Below are 15191 nucleotides of genomic sequence, written 5' to 3' on the forward strand. Positions count from 1 at the left end.
CAAAGTGGGCAACAATGGATATGACCACTGTGCGTGCCCGAAGGCATATTAATGGGATTTCTTTGGCTGCCGCTTGTTCCAGTGAAATATAAACAAGTTAAATTTCCCGTTCAGGTGTTAAAGGTGTTTTTTTTTTTTGGTTTTGGCTTTGTAACACTAACCAGAAGCGGTAGGTCTATTTGATGTTTTTATATTCAGATGATTTTGCAAAAAGCAACGTATTTCCGATAGTCATTTTTTATAAATGCCAAACGAAGAGACCTTTTCTAATACGATTTAGAATTTATTGCTTTACTTTAAAAACAAAATAAAGAATAAAGATTGAACCAATTATAGTGAATTTGTTTGAGTGTATTTGGGAGCGCAACGCCGAGATGTCATTGACATTTGCTGTTCCCAGGGCTTTATTGATAAGAAAGCTTTCAACATAGATAATGTTATATACATATATACTTTTCAACTTTTAAACCAGATTTCTTCGTAGGTTGTAATCAACTGAGACTACAGTTGATTACTTGCCGCATCCGAGAAATAATACAAAAAATGCGGCTTAAGTTGATTCCGGCGACAATTGTATTGTATTTGGCAGTTTCCCTGGCTAAAAACTCTGTTGAAGAGGTTTAATAATATTATTAGAAAGCACAATTATACAATATGTTGTTTAAAAATTGTTTTTATAGTCTTGCACCACATCACGTGAACTGGAAGATCAATGTGCCGCAGTTTGTTATCCAACAGTCAAGCCTCTGCTTCGATATATGGAAGTTTGTGAAAAACATTTAAAGCTATCCTCCCAAATGCAGGATAAATTGCAAGCGCAAAGTATTGAGTTAATAAAATGTAAGGAAAACGTTACAACACATATACATAACGTACACAATTCAGAGGACCTATGCAACCTCCATAATATCTTTGAAAATTCTTTTAAGGAGGTTGAAAAAGTGAATTCCAGGCTTTATAAAGCGATAACGGAGTTGCAATCTATGAAGTATGAAGAATTGTCTGGCTCTTACGAAGAACTTTCTAAAGAATTCAACAATTATAAGAAATGGGCTAAAGAGATTGAAAAAGAGAACACAGATCTGAGAAATGAATTCGCTCGATACGAGAAAATCTGCGAAAGAGAAGTTGGTGAACTTAAGCCAACAGAAAAAACCAGCATACTTACAGATATAATTCATAGCAAGACTCGCCTTTTTCAAAAATACTTTTGAATCGGTATTGTAATAATACATAAAAAGCAGCCCAAAATGTCATTCCATTATTACTTAAAACCTTTTTTGCTGTTTGAGAACCGCTCTTTAAATATATGTAACAAATTAGGATACCCTAGCGATACCCTTTATTTAAAAAAAATCGTAAATATAAAGCGTATGTTTTTTAAAAATATATCCCACTTTGCAATTTTCAGTCCAACCAAATTGTAAATTCCAAAAAAGTTAACTGCTGTATTTACTAATACTCTGCCCAGAGCCAACTGCATTCCGCGAAGCGACAGATAAGGGAAATTGGAGGGAGTGGTAAGAAGCTGCAGCTAACTGACATTTGACTGTCAGATGCTGTTGGCTCTCATTCGTTAATGTCAGGGCCAAGAGTTAATCTCGCGTGCATTTCGAAAGAGCCCAGACAGGATGTGGCTGAGGGGAGTTGGGGGTTCGCAGAAGGAAAAGGCCGTGGCTGGAAAGTCAAGGTACCAACTGGTCTTCGGGTTGGACTTCCTTCATATCTGGCACGAAACAGGAGCAACAGCAGGACGAATGGTAGGGATAGGCACTGCAGTAAAATAATTTAAAATTTTAATATGCATACCTAATACCTACACTTCCTGAAGAAATGTTAACATAGCCAAATTATATCATTTTTTATAACGTATATGACAGAAAGGAAAAATAAATTTTATTTAAAAATTAATAAATAAATATTCAAAATTTAAATTCTTTTAATCTATTTTATTTTAATTTCTCTCCGTGTACTGTCCAATGACCGAATGACTGACGTACTGCCAGCTGGCGAGGAAAAGCTGCAACAGGACCATCGGCTGATGGATGACTGAAAGGCATTGAGCGAAAGGGAGAGAAATGCCCAGCATGATAGAGATAGGGCTATACCGAGAGAAAAAAGCAGCGTTACGCAGATAGCAAGAAAGAGATGGAACGGCTGCAGAATGGATGAATGGCATGGGAGGCATTTTCCCGCCCGGATGATGATTCGGAATCCCAGTTGGAATTGAGACTCGAAAATGGACCTGCTGCTCCTCCACAACTTGCAGTGGTAATCGCATAATAGTCAAGGGGCGATAGGGTGAATCGGGGAAGTGATAAGTTACCCGGATATTCAGTGTGGTCATCTGAACTGCTTCTGTGCGTACCACTTACCGCGGACACGGGAGCCCTCACCACGGAGACTCAACTTCAGACTACGGACTATGTACCCTGGACCATATACCCTGGACATTGGACCCCGTACCATGGTCCACCCCTATCAGGTACCCCGGACATTGGACCCAGGGCCAAGCCTCACGTACTTCTTTTACCATGTACCTTTTTACACCGGACCCTGCACTTTGGATCCCGGGCAACGTACCTGGGTTCCGTATTACGATATGAATAAGCTAATATTTATCAAAAATATGACAACAAACGTGCTGGCAAACGCAAATAACGAATTTTAGCACGGCACTGACTTTGACACGACTTTGGATCGTCTGCATTGACTTTGGCCCCCTTTCGCTGAGTTTTCCGGAAGAGAACGCCGGCATATAGACCATGATATAGTGGCAAAGTAATTTGAAATGAAAATTAATGACATGCAATCAATTTTCGTAGTCGTCGTTATTTGTTATTTTGATGACTTGCCTTGCGCACACACAAACTTGGCTCGCTCTCACTCTCGCCCATTTGTCAAGGGCGAAACAATTGGGAGCATGAAAATGAAATATGTCTGCCATGCTGGAGAGGAGTAGCTCCAGTTCAGTGAGGACTGTTTGCTTTTAACCGCAATATGCTTAAGTTGCGGTTATTTATTGTCTGGCATTTATAGTGCGGCAGAAAGGAGCAGTACTTTGCTACCCTCTACACTTAGGAATATATTGCTCGAATGTACTAGAAGACTTGTTGAACTGTTCAGATCTTTAAAATACACCTGTATATTAGACAAAAGTATTCAAATTCTTTTAAAATATTAACAATCTATACATTTAATATGCAACTGTTACACACCAACCAAAATCACTCATACGACGTGTATGCCAGGCAAATTTTTTTAACCCAAGTACGCAAAAATATTGTTTTTTCTTATTTTTTATAATATTTACAACTAAAAACCTTGTGCTCAAGCTAGTAACTTGTTTTCCGTTGGTAAGTTAGCTTAAAATAGTGAAAGGGTATTTACCTAGATTAATGTTCACCTTTTCTCTTTGATTTTCGCGTATTAAACCCTCTTGCAGGATATTTTCTGTCTGATTCGTATCGACATATTTCGCCCGCATTTTGTATTCCGGCTGTCAACGCCAAAAGTTCAAGCTGATCAGACCCTCTTTTGCCCCTTCACCTCCTTCAATCATTTCCGCCCCCGCAGCGCTTTGTTCCTCTTTTTTGGGTGACTGACATGAGCTTTCGTTTATACCGTCCTCCGTGCCCCGTCATCCCAATCCTTCTGATTGATGGGCGACAGCAAAAAAGTTGGCACTTGCTTTGCAGTGTGTTGTGCCCGAGTCCCCAGAACCACCCAATCGCCCATCTATCCAAAAATGGAGCCAGTTTTGGTCGGGAAAGGTGGTCAAAACACCACCCGAAATAAGTCATCGCGTGCAGAGCTGCCATCAAGCTAAAGCCAAGATTGATTAGTTATTGAAAAGACATCAGCTGGCGAAATTGCGCAACTCGTAAAAACACGAAGTAATACCCTGTAATTAACGTATTCCTAAGGAATGTTACTCTATTTTACAGAAGGTTAAGCAAATTGTTTTTTATAGTTAATATGCTCATACTTAATATGCTCGTTTAATATATTTTTCAGTTTAGCTCTTATTTAACCTAAACGAACAATAAATTTTGAATTTCTCTCTGTGTAATCACTTTGGGGCCTTCGCAAATAAGTCATAATGATTTTTGATCGATGCGCCCCAGTCCGAGAACGCCGGCGGATCATTAACAAAACTGAAACTTGCCGAGGGAGGCAACCTTCCCCCATCGATTCCTCGATTCCCTGTGCATAATCATTTTCAATAAATAATTTTTTCCTCCGTCCCGGACTTCCACTCTTTGTTGTTGGTGTTTTTCGACGCTATTTTTTCGTCGGTTGGCATAATGACAGCATGACAGGATAAATTACTGCCAAATGAATGAGGCAAAATATGTCTTAAGCGACACACTCACACACACACAAACACAAGCACACGCAGACAGCCACGCCCACTTGGCGCTGCCAAAAGCCAAACATCAAAAATTGTTTTCCCTCTTTTCTGTTGTGTAATTTACCACCAAACAGCGATGGCCGAATGAAGGAAGGCAACGCCCGCATGGGTAAAATTAATAGGCATAATAATTTTTTGACAGCACACCCAAGGATAACGCAGGCAACTCATCAGAGTCCTTTGCATGCGGCGGTAGTGAATTTTTTTTCCAACCCCGGCGGTTGGGGAATTCGTTGAGTGACAGGCAGGTTGATGATAAATGATGTCGCTGATGTTGGTCCGGGTTGTGCCCCGGCAACTTGCCTCTTGCCACGTCACGGAGGCAATCATTTGGGGCGCCCCCGTCCTGCATATCCTCCAAAAGTGCCCCCTGCTCCCCTCCCTTACTCTGACAGACACAGTCGTCGCCTGATTACTTTGATGACGATGCCACATATTTGTGTGTTCTCCCCTCCATCCAGGAATTAAATTCATAATATTTTGTGCACTCTCACTTTGGGCTTCAATGGGGATTTTAGCTCGGGTACATCAGCTAATGTAATAAGATATACATTTTTTAAATAGTCAAACTTTCTCGTTTGCTAAGATAACCAAAATATCATGTTCTAAAGATTTATTTTCATAAGTTTTTACTATTTTTCATAGTTTAAGATTAAGGTAGTTTTAGATTTTAGATAGTATGTCTATTTAAAAGAGTAAAGTATATCGTTAGTTGACGAGTATGTATATTAGGTATATTTTCTTCGAATCCCAGACTTTTTTTTAAATTACATGACAAAACAACGCAAAGTTCGAGACTTTTCTTGATCGTTCTATTCTTTCACATATTTTTGGCTCGGCAAATAAAGTTGAATAATTAATTGATGAAATAATTCGGTGCGTGTGTCGCTTTGACATTGAATAATTGCTTTCCATTTGGCCAAAAACCACTCACGTGGCCATATCGTCCGTCTGCTGTTATCTACTGAATAGATATAAGCCTACGAGCCTAGAAAAACATAAAGACGGGAATCTATATGATAAGTGCCAAGTCATCAGGATCCAATCTATCACAGGCTATGTGTCAATTTAAAGTGTGAGAAAATTGCTGGAATTGATGAATGATGATGACGGTACGGATCGCAAAGAAAAAGTAATTAGTGCGACTCAATGATGTGTGCACTCTTCAAATTTAGGAAACAATCTATTTTTATATCCCCTTATTTTCAGATGAAAAGATGATTTTCTCAAACAAATAGCAAAAATATATATTGAAGTCATTTTCGACGTCATTTTGATCGTGACTCGTTTACACTCTGTAATTAATCAATTTATTAAAATACAAAGTTGTATTGCTCGTGTGGAAATGGCAAATTACTCTACGTTTGTGGTAGTAAGCGCTAAATGCACATAAAATGTGTTTTTAATTGCGAATTGCCAAATGGTAACGAGCCGCATTCAGTTTTTGTTGATAATTGAGCGATTTTAAGAGAGGCAGACTTGCAGATTACGTATACGTACTATGTGTAATTAACTAAGCTCTCAATAAAAATCAAATAGAATGTACTGAATGTAGAGTGGCATTGTTGGCCGTGGCATAGAAATTGAAATCAACACCCATACAATGGATACTGAATCTGAAATGGCTCATAAATAAAACAATTGAGTTAAGCCATAAATCAAACACTTAATACAATAGTTTCCGCTTTTATTATTATGTGTTCGCTTTCAACTTCCCAACTACGCTGTGCACTCGCATAAAATAGCCATAAATTAAAATAACAGTAAAATAAACCACTGAGTGCGGACTATTTGCTGGCAAAGGAGTGCTTTATAACCATATAGCCATATAGCCTCTATGCATATACAAGTACAGTGGTGTGTGTGTGTGTGTGTGGGCCATTGTGAAGCGGCCTAAGCTCGCAAATTAGCATACAAACTGTCTGGCAGAAAATTCGCCATTGAAAGAGACCAGGTGAGTCGCACGATAATATTAATATGTACCTCACTTAATCATAAATGCCCGGCGACATGCGAGACCCCTTCCTTGTGCCCCGTCGCCATATGAAAAGCAATTGATGTATGGTAGTAGGTACTCGCATTGCCAACTGGCAACCAGTTGTTTGTTGTTTCAGTTGCGGGTTTTGTTATTTTCCCTGAAAGCTCAGCAGGCAGACATTTCGGAATTGGGCGGCTCGGTACCAACAAGTTGCATGTCGCTAACTAGTTAATAATAATGCTTTGGACAAAAAGTGGCAGCCTGTGTGACGTGACGCATTGCATGACATGCAAGTGGCTATTTGGGCGGTGTGAGTTGGCCTATTGCCACCCAAACGATACGATCCGATCCGTTACGATACGATGCGATACTTAGACCCAGTTCGAGACCCGGCCAAGCTAAGTCGAACCGAAACTAAGCCAAATTAGAAGCTTTTCATTTTCTGTCGGATAATTTATGACCGGCACTTTTCGAGTCAATTCAGCCAAGCGTTAATCGTCGTTTGACTCGTTTCCCCCGTGCGTCCAACAATGTGCATAATTCAGACTACACTGGACAACAAGGTACTGATCTATAGATATATCTTTCAATATGTATCATTTACAATGATTTGATTACCATACTATAGTACCATATTGCCATAACATAGTATACTTAATATTTTCAAATATAAGAAACAAAACATTGCAATATTATTTGTAATAATATTGATTGTTTTAGTATGGTAAAATAGTAATTTTCCAGATGTGTTCTAAATTAACTGCTGAATATAGTGGGAAAGCGACATACCAAACCAGCTTACGATAGGCAAACTTTTCTTTAAGAAACATATCTTTTGCTGGACAGTGAAAGTGGTAGACATCAGTCCACAACTGCACCGAATGGAACTGGAACGTAGAGTCGGCACTTTGTCGCATTGTCGTCCACATGGACTGTAGACTGCCCTCCTTGGCCATGTCGCCGGCTACCGGCTTCCACTGTTATTATTATTATTGTAATTTGCTGGCTCAGACCCCACGTTGACAGCGTGTCATTTCGAATCGTTTTGTTTAGTCATAGTCACAGTGGGTCCCCTTCCTTGCGACTGCCCTGCACTTTGTTTGCCGCTTCGGTTTACTGGTTCGGCTGGGCTTTTTACACGAAAATGGTAAAATGGCATATTTCATAATTAATTGTGAAATTATACAAAGATATGTATGCAAAAATGCTCGGAAAAGTCATAATTTTCATGTGACTTGGTTTTTTGCCCTGCCACATATACCCTTCAAACAAAAGGCATGGCGAATTGATTATGACTTTGGTATCGTAAAGTTGATTTATAAATCTGAGTTATGGCTTAAAAATCCTTATATTAATTGTAGTAACATTTAATCCCTAAAAACTACTACCTAACTGCCTACTTTCATTTTTCTGTGCCGACATTCCCCTTCAACGTGAACAACACGCACTGGTGTAGGACCCAGGACCTTGTTACATATCAAAGTCGGCTGTCCAAAGTTAAAACTCTTACAATTCATAGGAATTAATTGGTTTCCATGGAGGTGCCGGTGTCCGTGTTGCGGAAGGAACTACTTGCGGACAGGGAATGTTGATGCGATGACGCCAGCGACAACTACATAAAAGTTTGTGAAAGGTGAAATCATGACCGGGCCAGACAATGCAAATCAGGAAGCGAGTTCAACACCTGCTCAAACGGCAGAAGGACGAAACTTCACTGACGCGCAGTAGAAAAACCCATGGGCTGTGGGCAACACTCCCTCACGGAAAACCAACTGTCATTGCCTTGTAATGGAGGTTGATTTAACGGGGGTGGAGGTGACGTGTCAACTGTCAATTTGTATTTGAAAAGCTGTCACTTGCGCTGCCTCCACCCAGATATTCGTACTGCCACACACAAATCACAACAAATAAACGCCAATTGACAGCGACAACCCAGCGAAGAAGAAGCCATCGTGGTACAGTGAGCACTGACAATGGGGGATGATGTTAGATAATAATTTGTATTAAATTTTACTCATAAATTATTATACAATAGTAATAATATTTAAAACAATTTTATTTAATTGGACCAACTAACCAGAGAAGGTATTATATGTATGATTTTTAGTCTTTTTTTTTTAATGAATACGTCTGCTTTCCGAGCTTCACCTTTTCCCCAACTTGGACTCCTCCAGGTTCCTCCAGGGGTCACACCCATCAATTGAACTTTGTCATGGGATACGCATTTCTCCGTTTGACTGCTAAATGCTCGTGTCTGGAGAGTTTATTTGTCTTACTTATTTATGTTTATGTGCTCTTCTTAAGCGTTGCTAAATTAGGCGCACGTCCGTTTCGGGATGGTATGGGATTGAATTGGATTGGATTGGGGTGGCAAATGGTGTGGGCGATACGGGACCTCCAACACCACCTCTTCCGAATAGCAGCTGTGCCTAATTTATTTCAGTGGACGTGCCCCCATTTCGCCTGTGGCTGCCGCCCATCGGCTCGAATCAAACCGAAACCCAGAACGAATCCCACAGTTTGAAGATTTATTTCGTTCTGAAGAACATTAAAATTTTACAAATTGCTTTAATCAAATAAATTGCCGCGTTTATGGTGATAAATTGTGTTTGGGGCCAGCAAGTTTTTGATTCAGGACGCGTGAACACAACTGGGGAATTGGAGTAAATGAAAGAGAATGGGAGTGAGTTAAAGGCAGTGTGAAAAAATTAGTGCGTTGATATGTGGTATGGTGTTAAGCCTGATTTTACTGATGTAATATTGACATTGAATAACTTCGATGAAGACTGCCACTTGAGAGCTGAGCCTCTCAAATTTGGTCTTCGTCTCAACCCTTCAGCACGTCGGACTTATTAAATATAATTTATGGTTGCTTTCAATTTATTTTCAACGCCAGCCGAACTATTATAGTGTTTCCATCTTCACTTAAGTTCGCTTCCGATAACGATAAGTATCTTGCGTGTATATATAACGCTGTTCACCTAAGTGACTCTTTTGCATAATGAATGGACGGACGGGTGAGTAAAAGAAGCCGGGCATGGAGAACAAGAAGAAACTTAATGACTTGACATCTGCAGACATGGCCACCATAATACTTTGTATGTAAATTTCGCCAATAAAGTAATTTCTTTTAATGAGCCGCGGGCTAGTCAGAAAGCGGCGAAAGAAATTGGGAATGGGAATGAGAATGGGTGAGCCATTAAGTATCGCATAAAGTAACAAAATGAATTAGGCCCCGACAAGATGATGATGATGGTGATGGTGGCGATGGTGGTGCGGTGGTGCAACGCTGATGGGGCCCACGGCCCCTATCAACTCGGTAGTCCCGATGCGCGGAAGTAATTGAGTTAAATATGCACAAGATGACAGCATAAATTATGCGCCTCACAAAAAAAGAGTTAAATGTGGTCTTGTGGCAAACAAAAGGGTGGAGGATTGGCCGGGGAAAGACAATGACAAGAACCGCCAGTTCAGCGCTGCGCTGGCAAACAAAAGGCAACAAATGAGGGAAGCCTACTTATCAACGGCATGGGAACCACGCCGAAGCCCGTACCTTTGAGCACTCAAGATTGGGTCCTTGAAAGGGGTTGCAATCTACCTCCTCGACTGCTGACACTTGAAAAAGTGTGCATAACAAATTCGATAATGAACTATGAAATTTTTGCCAGATTGTAACCCTTTTTGGCATTGTCGGAAATCCCTGCCCCACATGTCACAGTTGAAATTTATTTTGCTGTCATAAATTTTGAAATAACAATTATTGCCATTTATAGCCGGCAAAGGGAATCCTTGAAATGGGTTTCCATTTGCATAATAAACGCTTGTCCCAGAGGAAGACGTATTTCATCCTTGGCATTGTCATAATTTCAGGGAAGGACTTAGTTTAAGGGATGACGTCCAGAGGGTTTGAGGAAAAGCTAGTTTTTGCGGTTGGGAAAACATGTCAGTGTAATATTATTTTTATAAGTTTATGCTTTAAGCTGAAGATATATTCCTTCATCGAAATCAATCGAAGGTAACTACCATTATTTTCATTCATTCTTACTTTTATATCATTTCAAAGGAAGATTGTACATTGTACATTGTACATTACATCTTGCTTTATTCAAAAAACCAGATAAAATAACATTGTGTGTGGACCGAGATTTCGTTCTACATATTTTTAATTTTTTGAGAATTTTTCTCTATATTTTTCAATCTTTCACGTGTGCTCTAACTGAAGCATAAAAAGGAAATCAACTGTAAAATGGTTCGTTCCTGCTCGTAAAGTATAAATTTGTTCCACAATCTGCAGAAAAATATGTTGGAAATATGCAAATTTCCCCCGTTTTCTCTGCACTCCACCTCCTCGTAATTTTTATCCCAAAAATTGGTCGGCTAGTGAGTGTGTGAGAAAAGTCTCGAGATGAGAAATCTGTGTTTAGGTACGCCACTACTCACTCGGCTTCCTCACCTCAGCCATTTTCCATTTAAATGTAAATTAATGGTCAGTTAAGCTGTCAGCCATGGAGTTTTGGGTCTCATTCAGTCTGTTCTGCGGCTCTAACGATTTGGGTGGTTGGTTGATGGGATGATGGGAATGACCATCGCAGCACATCACAGATTTGTGGTGTTAATTTGCTGTGAAATGTTGACTGACCAGAGACCAGTGACCGGTGACCGGTGGACCAGTTTACCAGTTGATGCCATTTGCCTGTAATTAATTGTCTGTGTTTAATGTGGGTTAATTTTATTTATGGCCAGCTCGTTATTTACATTTACGCAGCGGATGGAGTCCGATCTTCACACGGCACGCAATTACAGAACAATATTTCAGATTTCATTCACATTTTTCTCTTGTCTGTTTCTTTTCGTCCCAGAAGTCATCGTTGTTGTCAGGAATCGTTGTCTGCCCGAGACGTGGCAACACTGACAGGACACTTCTGACAGCCCTGAGACAGCGGGGACTAAGCTTCTGCTAATGTCAACAGCAAACAGTTCAAATTGTGCAAAATATAGCAACGAGCGGTGGAAATGGGTATATCGGATATTGTAGGAAGCAGTGTGTTTCAGTGTTGCCAGGATGACAAAAATTATTCCTTATGACAGAACATCGAAATATTTATTTTTCTAAAATCAATTCTGTAAATTAAATAAGTTCATATACAATTTTATACTACAAATTTTGAATAGAAGCAGTAAGAGAATTTAAAAATTTGAGTTTACTTAAAGAATTTGAAAAATGAAAACGTCTGTCTTTCTCAATTTACAAACCTTATGAGGCTGCATTACATCCAGCTACTGTAGGGCATTTCAAGATATAAAATTGCATTGCCAGTGAACGGGGGGGAGTGGCGAAGGCGGGGGATACGAACAAAAGGGCTGGAAAACAAAAGCCAAACAATAAGCAACAGTGACAGTGGCACTGTTGTCTTCTGCTCCACGTTCCCTTCTGAATCTGACAGTTGTCAACTGCTGTTGGCTGCCGCCTTTTTCGTTACTCGGCTGTCATCCTCCGACCCTCTGCTGTTTTTGAAATTTTTCTTATTTCTTGTACATATTTTTTCGGGACTGTGGTAATGGGTGTGCACCGCTCCAGTTATGACGTTCTTCATCAGTCCGCAGCTCACCTACGTTGTAGAACCGCCCGGTAAATCAAGTTCTAGTCCTCACTTACCTGGAATATACTCGCAGCATTGTTGTCTTCGGCTGCGATCATAAATTTCCTTTTAACCAGTTTAGAAGTGGGGGGAAAATATCATAAAATACGAAATGAAGTACGCTCGACATGCCTCGGACGCTGTAGAATTTATGTGACAATTTTGTCCAGAATAAATGACTGCAGACTGGCCAGAGAAGGATGCCCCATATGTGTATGTGCGCATTCAGGTTTGCAGGAGGGTATCAAGCGGGTCTATTAATTAGGCATCAAATCTAAAAATTAATGAGTCACATATAATATATCTGTAGAAATTATAAGAAACTATTTAACAAAATGTTTAATGCTAATATTCGAGATATGTTGTATTAGAATCAATTTGTCTAAAATAGTTACTTAACAACACCAATCTACAATAAAAAGTTAATTAACTGTTTTAGAATTATTTCCCTCTTCAGGGTACCTCAAAGTCCAATCCTATTTCTTTCAACAGCAATTTCCAACTTTCTCCATGTCGTAGAAATTAGTTGGGCTAAAAGGCACGCACACCGAGAAGGAAACCATCCAGAGGAAGGAAGAGTGATGCAAGTCCTGGCCAGCGTTTGGCTCCGGCGATTGCCATTCCACAATGCCCACAAAATGGGTGCCCACTAAAAACTAAGCCACTGGCCAGCGGACGGAAAAAGTGGGCTGATGTCCATGGGGGTTGTGGAGATTGCGGCTTGAGGATGCAGGATGCAGGGTGGGAGGGTTCGCCACTTCAGCACTTGGTCTGGGTTCGCTTTTGTCTGTTGTCGGTCATGTTGCATAAATCTCATTTTGGGCTTTATTTACTCACAAAATGTTCACGTTTCGAGCTGGACCGCCTCTCCACTTCCTGTGCAGCTCGTGCGCCCTCTCTGTCCAGCAAATAAATTCATTTAGTGGCATTTAGTGGCCCCTTTCACCTTATTGTCCGTGGGCCATGGCCATCCGATCTCACCCCCAGGAAGAGCCTGGGTCCAGGATATTGCTAGTGTCCCATGTGTATGTGTGCATTTTATGGCAGTGCCTGCGTTTTTGCGGCCAAACATGAAGTGAAAATTATACACACACATATGGCAAATGTAGCGCAATTGTTTTGCCCATCCCCCACATTTTCACCCGACCCTTGTTGTGGCTGCTGGATTTGGCTTTAGTCGGCAGTTAATTTTCATATTTTCCAGCCGCACTCACATACCAGAACCACCATACCGTGCCCACCCACTGCCACCACTGTGCGGACATTTCGTCGTAAATAAATTTAACAATTTATTTAGATTGCAATGACAGGCGGATGCTATTAAAAGCGAAATTTATGAGGTCCTTTGGCGCTATTCGAAGGGTAGGAAGATGGAAACGGAAGATGCACAAATGAACTTCATGATATTGCAATTTGCAACAGAGAAGTCGTACAAAAACGTAGTGGAATGCTCCTGAAAACCCAAAGAATCGTGATGAAGTTTACTTAAAAATATCAATTTATTTCTGATTTTCTAGACCAAACATACAGACGCCATTTTGGAATTCCATACCGCTCTTTTCTGAGAACAGGAAATGCGTTTTCCATAAGTCAAGAAGATGCTGACAGCTGGGGATTAAAAATCCTAAGTTGGGACAGTACAAATCAAACCACTTGACCCAACAATGTCATCAATTAGAAATTTGAACTCTCATCCTGACAGATTTTTTTTTAAGTATAGCACTTGACTATGTGAGGTCACCAAAAATAAATACACACAAATTTGTTTTATTTTCTTTCCCAGCCACATGTTGGACTCAATAACTTTAACTTCAGAAAGCAGAACATTTCCATGAATATATTTCATATTAAATAATTTATTGGCAACGTTTAACTAACCCCAAAAGTGAATAGCAAATGAAGTTGGAAAAGGGTTAAACTATGCACTGGGAAGTCCACTTTTGCCATCTTTGACAGGCTGGTGGAGGGCAACCGTGCGTTAAACAAACTTCCTGCATAATCCCAAACCCATGAATCTTGTCAACCACCACCCCCTTTTCATTCGAATAGAGGAAGTTAACCCCCGTTCGGTTTTGGATATGCTTTTGTTTGCCTGAAATTGACTGATTACCCACAAAATTACCAACATTTATTTGTCCGTAATTTGAGACATTAATAAAAGTTCCTTTTCTGTTTGTTCTCGCCTTGGGTTCTTTGGTGTTGCGTTAGTTTGCCGGATGTTACCCCTTTTCATACCGGCATCTGACAGTTGGCTTCTAATATTTCAAAATTTGTAACATTTGTTACACTCAAATGACATCAGCTAATTAGCCCAAGACGGCAACGAATTTGTTGATGTTAATTAGGTTTTATGACCTCCATGGGAGATCGGGTTCAGGTTCTGTGGGAATTGTGGCACAGAAAAAATGTTCAAATGGAATACAATACTTGGTTTTAGAATTGAAATGTTTTGTAGGGAAAATAATCTGCATCTAAATAAAATTTTGTACCATAGTGGAGTTTGCGAAATGCAAAATAAATTGAAATGGACTACATAAGAATACCAGCATAAAATATTTAAATTATTCTTCCTCTTATCATATCATAAATGGCACTTGATGGCAGCACATAACTTTTTGGGGGCTTCCAGGCAATTGGCTGTAGTGCGTTATTTATGACCCCTCTGAGCCCAAGTGTTGACGGAAGTTGTGAGAACCATTCAATTTTCTTGGGGTCCTCATTGTTAGAAATTCGGGGAACTAATTGAGCGTGTCTCATGAGGTTTCGGCACTTGAAACAAACGGAGACGAGCAACCGGCATCACAGGCAACAGACTACAACAACTACCGAGAACTCAATTTACTTTTTCATTAGGGCGAGCGAGGATGGCTGCCAAGGATTGAGGAGCCCGAGGTGGAGGGCACTTGAGTGCAGCTCCAATTATGGGGCGAAACTGACGTCAGCTCGCGGCTCGACTCAACTCATAATGAAAACATTTAACCTGTCGTCGTCAGTGATTCAACATGAAAATCATTCCGCATCCAGGCCCGGGGATTTGGTTTTCCTCTGTCTATCCACTTTTTCAATTATTCGAGAGCACTGCGATGCGATGCGAAGAGATGCCCAACGCCACGGTTGCGGATCCTTTCGAGGAATCGGAGCGGAGGCAAGCTGGAAAAAG

General features: G+C 40.3%; 1 protein-coding gene across 1 annotated transcript; it reads left to right on the top strand.

Annotated features, from left to right (window-relative positions):
* The first annotated feature begins 505 nt into the window (after window positions 1-505).
* On the top strand, window positions 506-1389 carry LOC116803599. The gene is made up of 2 exons (XM_032727593.1): window positions 506-618; window positions 681-1389. Exons 1-2 carry the CDS (start codon window positions 544-546, stop codon window positions 1212-1214), a joined length of 609 nt encoding a protein of 202 aa, XP_032583484.1. The 5' UTR covers window positions 506-543; the 3' UTR covers window positions 1215-1389.
* The last annotated feature ends 13802 nt before the right edge of the window (window positions 1390-15191 follow it).

Source organism: Drosophila sechellia, chromosome 2L, assembly GCF_004382195.2.
Source record: "Drosophila sechellia strain sech25 chromosome 2L, ASM438219v1, whole genome shotgun sequence".
NCBI classification, from domain to species: Eukaryota; Metazoa; Arthropoda; class Insecta; order Diptera; family Drosophilidae; genus Drosophila; species Drosophila sechellia.